We start from the raw sequence: 10053 nt of genomic DNA, 5'->3' as shown, positions 1-10053 counted from the left end.
TACTCATTGATCAAGATCTTCAAGAATTCTTAAAAAGTAGTAGTCTATCATGCAAACTCTTGAAAGATTTTATCACATCAGCATTTATTTATTTTAAAATGTGATTAAATAAAAAACACCTAACATTTATCCCAATAAATCAAATTTATCATATTTTAAAATAGAATATTATTATTATTATTATTATTATTTTTATAACAGCAGCATAACTTCATTCATAAAGAATAGTCCATACAGATAACATCACTGCATAGTTACAAAGCAGCATCTAAGGCCAACTCTAGGTTGTATAAAATCTGGAATATTATTGATAGGACAAAATCTCAACTACTTTTTATAAGTTAGATGGGACATTTCTTGATCGACAGTCTGTTCAAAGACTTCGCAGATATAGATATATTGGAGATCAACCGCAAATGGCCATAGATGCTCCTGGCAAACATGTATAGAAAAACAAATAACTAGAAAGATGTACAAGTACGACTCATAGGCCTAAAATTTAATGAAATGTAATGGGAAAATTCTGTATATAGAAGTAATTACACCAAACCCTTCCATTTGATAATCAAGTTTATGCATAAAGTTATATATTATTCACATATAAATTACATATGTAAAAGGCGGAATATCAACACTGACAAAATCTGCACACAGGTTTAAAGGATTTAATATCTACAAGGGTTCAAAATCCAATTGTACCTCTGAGGAAAATTTCTGGAGCGGAGTGTAATTATATTACTTGTTGGATTTACAGCCTTGCTTAAGCAACAGGTTATTCATCTCCTCTCTATAACCCTGGAGCTCTTCTAATGCATCAGCTGTAGTCTTCAACGTGACAAGCCCAGAGGACGTGATGCTTGCAGAAGCTGCATGCTGAACCGCTTGATTGTGTTCATTGAGGCTATTGCTCCATATTTCAGGCCCAGCCGCTTGCCGCACATTTACTGAACTGGAGGATTCTTGACGGAGAGGTGGGGCTTTCTTCAACATGCGTACAAGTGCACCAACAGCAGCATCTTGGGATTTTCTTATTGGAAACAATCCTCCAGGCTCAAGTGGCTCGCTTAGATGTCCTCTCTGATCAAAAGAACCAGGCCTGAGAAAGATGCAACATAAGTCAGGTTTTATTCACTATAACTGTCAGAAAACCTGTAATAGGCATATTATTATTTACCAAAACTTAAACAACCTAGAAGGCAGGGGATATCCTCCTCCATAATAACAAAGAAACTTATATAGATGATGATAATGCTAAAGGATATAAGGTGGTAGATATATCATTCACAGGGGATATTCAGCATAAACAACATCAAAAACTGCTCAAACATAAGATCTCCAATACCATACACATCAAAAACTAATTGCTGCAAAGTGATCTTTATAAACCATGCACTAACTTTCAGGCATGAGTTTTTTCACCAAGACACGGCATCGTTTGGTTACATAGTTAAAATGAGATGAGATGAGATGAGATGAGATGAGAAATATGTGAATAGTAGTAAGATAATTTGTGAATAGTAGCGAGATAATTTTAGTTAAGATGTTTTATGGAGTTTTAGGAAAGGAGAGAGCAAAAGCTGAATAAAAATATTATAAAATTAAAATATTGTTAAAATATTATTTTTAATATTATTTTTGTTTTTAATATTTGAAAAAGTTGAATTTTATTGTATTTTGTTAGGTAATGATTAGATGGAAAAGTTAAAACTTTAAAATTGAAAAGTGTTTATGTTTGAATAGTGTTTGGATGTTGAGATGGGTTGAGACCATTTATGAAACCAAATGGGGCCTACACTCCAATATTCAAACCATCCAAACATATCCATCCAAAAAAAAACACAGAATAAACACTGAAAAAAAATCCCCTCCATACTTCTAGGGTAAGATTGTTATTACCAAGAGAGAAGCCTCAACAATATATTGGCAAGAAAGATTAAATATATCAAGTACACCTTCAAGCCCAAAAAATTTATATTTTTTATAAGTTCGAGCCCAAAATATTATCTCAAAACAATGGATGAAAAGTTCTAGTTCCACTGATTTTTTTTTTTTTAAGCATGATGCCAACAACACCTTCAAGCCAAGATTCAGGAAATCACCACCCACAGTGGCAAATGCAGAAGGGATAAGTCCCTATTACATGTTATGATTTCTGCAAGCAGAGATGTTGTAGCAACAAGACCTGATATATAATATATATATATATATATATATATATATATATAGAGAGAGAGAGAGAGAGAGAGATGTTTTAGCTATAAAGAGATCCCACAAAAGTAAATCCACAAACTGACTTGGCTTGATGTTATACGCTAGATTGTAATGCTACTTTTATTATAAGGTAGATCTAACATATCATATGAAGTCATGCCAGGTTGTGAATTTATTTTTGTGAGATCTCTTCGTGGTTATAGCATTTCTCATTGAATCAGTTGTGTGTGTGTGTGTGTGTGTGTACAATTGGATAGCAACAATCTCTCATATTTCAGTAAATTCATTTACAAAGGACAGCAAAAACTCTTCTTCTCTTAACAACTGATTCAATGAAAAGTTTTTAGAACCTCAGGCTTCGTGAATGAATACCCATATTTTCCAATTAAGCCATTGAAAAATGGGCAAGAACTGGGTATTGATAATGTTGCTTTAAAATGCTAGTTTATGGTAACTTGAAAAAAAATAAGAGTTTAGGGTATGCATGCACCTTTTGAGGTACCTCTCAAGGATGGCTTCCAATTAGTCAATCAGCTTGGACATATATAATTTAAAAGAATAATCCAAGAGAAAACTTTTAAGATCATAAAAAAATGCAGCTTTCTCAGGCACGGTACATCCTGTTACAAAGTTTCTAGTATTTATGCAAGTGCTGCCACGAGGCATGACATGATTCGTATTGATAATGATAACACCGATATAGATATGGCCTGGAAAACAATTAATAGGCTAAGGATCACCCCCTAATGAGAAAAATAGTTATGTTTTGTACATCAATCTATATCAGCAATGATCATACAACACTTCAAGGGCCTCAAATTCTGCTTCATGTGCCCATAAGAAATCACAGAGCCACCTGCATTTATTATTAAAAAAAGAAAAGAAAAAAGAAACACTTCTACTATGACCTATAAAGCCAACCTACAAATATTTAACAAGTACGCCAACCTATAATTATGATATTTTGCACACACCAGCTAGCTCCAAATGTCATCTTAATGAAGGGTAGGATACCAGAACATTTTTGGCAAAATATTAAACTTATGCGCCAATTGCTAAATACTGATCCTTTTAACTACTAGGCCACTGGGCCAGAATATAATCTGGCTCAATCATTATTTGTCATTCATGCACATTTGTGTCATTAGCAAAATTCTGATCCTTTTAACTGGAGTCGTTTGGATTGAGAAACACTCTCAACTTATCTAATCTCATTTCATCATTACAACTTTCTCAAATTTTCAAACAAAATATAATAAACACTTCAACTTTTTCAAATCTCAAAACAATAATAATATTAAAAAATAATATTCTAACAATATTTTTTTCAACTTTCAACTTTCATCTAACCATCTCATCTCATCTCATCTCACTATCCAAACAGCTCCTAAGAAATGCACTTGTGAACTCACCTTTCTCCTCTTAAACACAATCTCAACGCTCTACTTGTCCATGCAATTATGATCCTATATTTGACCTCAACCAATTGCCTCACTTCTTTTCAGGACTTTTCTGTGTACTACCCCAGCTTCAAAGCTAGCCACCAAAAATTCAACACTAGTCTTTCTAATGCTAAAGCAATACCATTCACAGTATGTTGATCATGACTACAGCAATACCATTCATGCACATTTGCCTATGAAATATTTGGGCCTCCTATTGGGGGCGACTTTTAAGGCTAGAGCTATTTGGGATGGAGTTGTGGACAAAGTAGAGAAAAGGCTGGTTGGTTGGCAACGGTTATATTTATTAAAAGGGGGTCGACTTACATTAATTAAGAGCACTATAACTAACCTCCCCAACCTATTTTTTTTTTAATCTCTTTTTCCTTTGCCTGCAGGGTGCGAATAGGATTGAGAAATTATTTCGGGCTTTTTTTTTTTTTTTTGGGGCGGGGGGGGGGGGGGGGGGGGGGGGGGGGGGGGGGGGGGGGGGGGGGGGGGGGGGGGGGGGGGGGGGGGGGGGGGTTGTGTAGAGGAAACGAAATTTCATCTTGTTAATTGATAAAGTTTTCTCCAATTTCGAATGGTGGCTTGGGACTTCAATAAAACTTTATTGGGGAAATGGTTATGGAGGTACCACTTGGAGGGGGATTTGCTATGGAAGGAAATTATAAACTCTAGACACTAAAGTGCTTGGGGGGGCTGGTGCTCCAATGAAGTGACCCCCGGGGGAGGGGGAAGAAGGATGCAGTGGAGGTCCAATGGCAACAAGAAGTGTACAGCCAGGGCGTATTACAAAATATTGGCATCACAAGGTAATGTTCTCTTCCGTTGGAAGAATATTTGGAGGTCTCATGTGCCTTCTAACGTAACTTTCTTCCTATGGACTACTGATCTTGGGAAGATTTTGACCACAGACAACTTGAGGAAGAGGGGCTCATTGCATTGTGAGGTGACAAGAGTGCTGTGGGATGAAATCTTTAGAAGAGTTGATGTCAATTGGGTAATGCCATTGAGGGTGGTTGATTTACTGGCTTCTTGGAAGGAGATTCAAGGCTATCCTCAAGTGGCAGCAGTGTGGAAGATGATTCCGTTGTAAATTATGTGGTGTACTTGGTTGGACAGGAATGAGCGGTGCTTTGAAGATAGGGAATGCATAATGGCAGAGCTTCAGAATTTTGTTGTGCACACATTATTGCTTTGGTTTTCAGCCATTGTGCTTTATGGAAACAATGCTCATGACTTCCTGTCCTTAATCTATCAATCCTAGAATGTATTTAGGTGTTCTTTTGTATACCTCTTGTGTATATGGGCTTTGCCTATTTCATTCATATCAATAAAATTTACCTCTTACTTAAAAAAAACATGTCAAGATTACCTCTCTGATATATATAGCATCTAAAACAAGGGGCCATTTTTTTCCTTTTTGGCTCTATGAAAGATTTATTACTTTAACTTCAACATTTCAACCACGTTTTAATATAAGACAACATTTCCTACAAGCCAAGCACCCTTGATTTGGCAACAAGAGTCAGTTATGGAATAGTCTTTTGGTTAGCATATCCAGATTAGAAAGCTCGCTGGTTCATCCCTGGAAACAGAAAACCCATGTTGAAAAAATTCCACTGCCCTTGTACTTTAGAGGAGAATGGTGTTATTGAGTGCAAGCATTGCCATGTCGCTGAGACAGGTCTTACTCATCAAGAGCTGAGTGAGAACAAAATCAAGCCTTTTGTACTTTTTAGTTCCTTGGTTTCCATGTATGATTGGACACAAGCTTTTCGTTAACCAACCTACATTACTTCCAAATCACATATCTCTAACTAGAATGAAATGAAATTTCTAGCAACCAGGCACTCTAAAGGAATCATTTTTTATATGGACGAACTCTTTGAGGAAGATCCTCACTCTAGACAACTTGAGGAAACATCAAATCATAGTCATGGATTAGTGCTGTATGTGCAAGAAGAGCGGAGAGTCCGTTGACCATATACTACTTCGATGTGAAATTGCCATGACTTTGTGGAATGAAGTCTTTGCTCGGTTGGGACTAGCTTGAGTGATGCCAAGAAGGGTAAGCGATCTCCTCACTTCTTGAAGAGGCATTTGGGACAACTCTCAAATTGCATCAATGTGGAATATGGTAGTGCATTTGGAGGGTGAGGGATGAAAGAAACTTTGAAGATCAAGAGCGGTCAATGGATGAATTTAGAAACTTATTTTTTAATACTTTACTCCATTTGTCGATTGTAATTGATTTTCATAGCATGACTTTTCATGAATTCCTTGTATCACTAAACTAGCAAGACATTGCTCTTGTAGATGTCCCATATACTTGGGCTATTGTGTACTCTTTTGATCAATAAAAACTTGTTTGCCCATAAAGAAAAAAAGAAAGAAAGTTCTAGTGACCTAGTGATGAAGAGAAGGGTGAAGGTCCAATGTCTGATCACTTATCAAATGCCACAGCATTTGTAATGCTTGACCTTCTCCATCATCTACAATAATTGACCATCTTTCATTTAGTTTAACCTACTTGTCAATCTATTCAAGTCTCGCAAAATAAACATTTTTTTATTGGCACCGGGTGTCTGGAAATAGCGTCCCAACCAATCCAGAAACACAAAATAAACATTCCAAGCATTTCATTAACATTGTAATCATATAGGTAATCTTTTCAGCAATTACCATATGCAAGAATAAAATAAAATAAAAATTGATTGAAAAAGCATACATTTCAAGTGTGCAAATTCTAGAGAGTATAACGTAGCAATCAAAACTTACATGTATGTCAGAAACCAGCTAAAGTTAGAACAATTTTGATTAAAAAAATACATATTGCACAAAATGCTCTTGTTTTCTGTTGTCACTTAGGAAATATACCCACCTGAGAAACATTATCTAGTAGAAAGTAAGTGGAAAAACTCAAGTTAATTATTAGCAAACAACTGCGTTCATGCAGAAGTATAACCCACTGATTGAATTTCTTAAATTACCTGCTACCAGGATGTGTCATATCGTCATCATCAACATCAAAAGGGCAAGAAAACTCAGAATCATCAAAATCATCTTGGAAAGACCTGCTGGAGCTTCTGGAAAATGAAATCTGTGGTGAGCTGGTAGATGATATCTTCATTCCCAAATATTTTATGGTCTCATCTTTCCCAAGAGAAAACAACTGCAACAGATAAAAAGAAATCATAAATAAAAGAACATACTTAGCCTATAACTTAGTGTGATGAAATATCTACCTGCTCAACTGTTGCACTAATCTGATTTGGATCCACATAGTTATCCGTCCTCAAAGTACCAGACCTTGTACTTTTAATGGGAGGAGATGGAGGCAAAAATTGCTTGTTGGACAATGCTGGCGAATTAGCAGTCTTAGCAGTGGGTATGTTTACCGGGGCACTTTCAGATCTTAAAAGACCCTTTGACAGATGACTCCCAGGAATACAGATTGGCAGAGATGGGGAAGGGGAGGGGGAAAAGGTAGGAGAGGGATAGTACTCATCAAAACTTGTATTATTCTTATGAGCTACTGATGTTTCAGGTGGATGAGGAGGCAAGCTTGTCGGTGGGAAACGGTGGGAACTTGGGTTACAAATTGAAGCCATTGTTTCTGAATGGGTAGGTGAAGGTGAGAAAAAAACTGAAGGTGGTGAGGAGGCTCTATAGTGGTCATAACTCCAGCTATGCCGCCCTGAGAATGGCAAAGATGACAGAGAGCCATGAGTCCCCAAACCTGCCACAGGTAGTGAAGGAAACCTTTTAAGTGGTTCTGCCAATGGGCTGCCTACATAATCTGGTATAACTTGAGGGAAATAGGAGTTGATGATTCAGAGCTTATATCCAAGACTGATGAGCGATACAACACCGAAAGGCAAAGCCTACCAGAAGAAGTTTCCACCGGGGTGAACCCAAATCGCTGCATTTCTGCTTCTTCTCTAGGATTAAAGGGTTCGACAAAAGAAGAAACCCGGTGTGTGAGACTAAATGTTCGTATCCGGCCAGACGAATTAAGCTCACGAAAAATCTTATACGCAGGTAGAAGCCTAACAGTCGCATACAAAGACCTCAAAAGCAATATCGATTTTTTGTACAATGTATGCAAAGTACTATTGCTGGACCTCCTGCTACCTGAACTATGATTATCCTTCACCTTCTTACTCTCATATCGCAAGACCCATCTCTCTATGATCTTTTCGCTGTGTGCCTCACACCTGAATTCCTCCTGGTCAGAATGCCAGCCAAACGGATAGCCTTCCGATGAAAAATTCCTAATGAGATCCCTTTTAGGCGAAAAACTTATGGGATCCCAATGAAGAGGCCTCTGCACCAAAACCACATCAACCACCATGGGTGCTGGATTGCTCTGGCGCCAGAGATCAAGATTCTCAAGCGCAGCAGGGCATTCCCTTAAAGCCAAATTAAACCACTTATCCCTTGGCCTCACACTCGACGTGGACGATGAGGAGGATGATGGGGATGACATGATTTGCTCGCCCCTGAAACTGCGCGAGGACATGCAAGAGGTTCTAGAATCGAGAATTATGTGGAGGCTTTTGGCAAAGAATTCAGTGACTATTTGTTCCATTTTTGCCGCTTCAGAGTGAGGACTACCATGAGATGGTGCCATGCTCACAGAGTTTACTATAATTGGCAAAAACCCTATTTAAGAAAAAAAATACGAAAATAGAACCCTTAAACCCTCACTGGAGAAAATTAAGAAAATTAACAAACTGCACATGAACTAAAATCAGCACAGCAATTCAAATAGCAAAAAAGAACAGCGGAATCCAAGCTTCAAATCACAAACATCAAGACAGATATAACGGTGCGATGATCGGATAAATACTATATTACAATAGATCTAAAATATTAAAACCGACCAAAATCAAAGACAACCGGTTAGAGACTTACGGTTCAGTAGACTTCGTGTTGCGCAAGTAACGCGTATTGGTACTTATGAATATATATATAAATATGTATTCCTTTCTACACCTATATGTTTTTATTTACATCTGAAAAAACCATGTCTTCCGGCAAGAACATAAGAACCCTAAACAGGGGATATGGGTTAGCAGAAGCTCAGGGTTGAGAGTTCTTTATATGAGAGAGAGAGAGAGAGAGAGAGAGAGAGAGAGAGAGGCACACGCCTAACCGTCCGGGAGGAGGGTTCGGGGGAGAGAGTATGCAGTACGTCCAGTTTATTTGTGTAATCGGTTAAAACATTTTCCTTTCAGATTATAGTTGGTAAGATATGGAATAATGGAGGAGCAGGCTGGCCCTTATCTGCTTTTTATTTTACAAAATTCAGTGAGGATTTTCTTCTATATATTTGGGTGGGGTCCACGGGTGTCAGGAACTCTGGGACCATTCGGATCGGGCCACCTCAGCACCATTGACGCGTGGACTGACATTGAGGGATTTGGGATTAGGCAATTAATTAATTAGAGTTTTATATAATAAATCTAAGTGCGTAGTTAATTAAAAATAACACTGCCCTTTTCCATGGAATCTTTCCACCCTCCCCAAGTAACCGTTACTCAATCAACTAATTGCCTTAAGATAACTCCTCAAAAAAAAAAACAAAACAAAAACTGCCCTAAGTTAAGGTAAGGCTTGGATTGGGCTGGGCTAAGTTACCTTTTAATATAATTATAAGAAAAATTTTACTTATCACTCACATTGATTTTTTATCTTTATTTTTATTTATTTTCTTATTAAATGTGTAGTATATAGATAATAAGTAGAAGATTTCAATTTGTTTAAAAGAAATAAAACAAAATAAAAAGAAAAATATATGTAATATGTGGTGTGTGGGATGATGAACAGTAAAGCTCTAATTATAATTGCTATGTACTTATCCAAACTCCTTCTAATTTACTGTTATCACTGTCAGGTCTAATCTTTCGTATGTGTTTCATCTATTTAGAATGAAGTTTAGACAGATTTTTTTATTAAGTACTTTAATAATTTTGAAAGTCACTCATTTTAGAATAAATTGGATCTAATTGGTAAATTAGTTTACAGCCTCATATTAGAGATTACTATTTTTTTTTTTTAACTCATCTCTGTTAGTTAAATAGAGGAGGGAACTCTTTCCAAAATCATTCTTGTCCAAAATAGTGATGGGCCAGTTTCTTTAGGCATTTGAATCCTTGAACCCGGAGTTGGGTCACGATTGGCGGATCCCAAAGTAAGGGTTATAAATATCACTTTTCTCTAAGGCTTGGTTTGTTTTCAAGAATAAAACTCAAAATTTTAAAAATTTTAAAAACTTCACATCTCATCATTATAATTTTTTCAAATTTTCACATAAAATAAAATAAACAATTCAACTTTTTCAAATTCTAAAATAAAAATAATATTAAAAAATATATTACAATAATATTTT

The 10053-nt window shown here is 36.6% G+C and overlaps 1 protein-coding gene across 1 annotated transcript; it reads right to left on the bottom strand.

Moving 5' to 3' along the window:
• Positions 1 to 539: 539 nt before the first annotated feature.
• Positions 540 to 8937, bottom strand: LOC121249992 (autophagy-related protein 13b). Its single transcript, XM_041148894.1, is given in 5 exon segments — positions 540 to 1096; positions 6650 to 6831; positions 6905 to 7476; positions 7479 to 8324; positions 8813 to 8937. Coding segments are annotated over 4 exon segments (1929 nt in total). The 5' UTR covers positions 8293 to 8324; positions 8813 to 8937; the 3' UTR covers positions 540 to 735.
• Between the last annotated feature and the right edge of the window lie 1116 nt (positions 8938 to 10053).

Source organism: Juglans microcarpa x Juglans regia, chromosome 2D (genome assembly GCF_004785595.1).
Source record: "Juglans microcarpa x Juglans regia isolate MS1-56 chromosome 2D, Jm3101_v1.0, whole genome shotgun sequence".
Lineage (NCBI taxonomy): Eukaryota > Viridiplantae > Streptophyta > Magnoliopsida > Fagales > Juglandaceae > Juglans > Juglans microcarpa x Juglans regia.
This window is presented reverse-complemented; position numbering and strand designations above follow the sequence as displayed.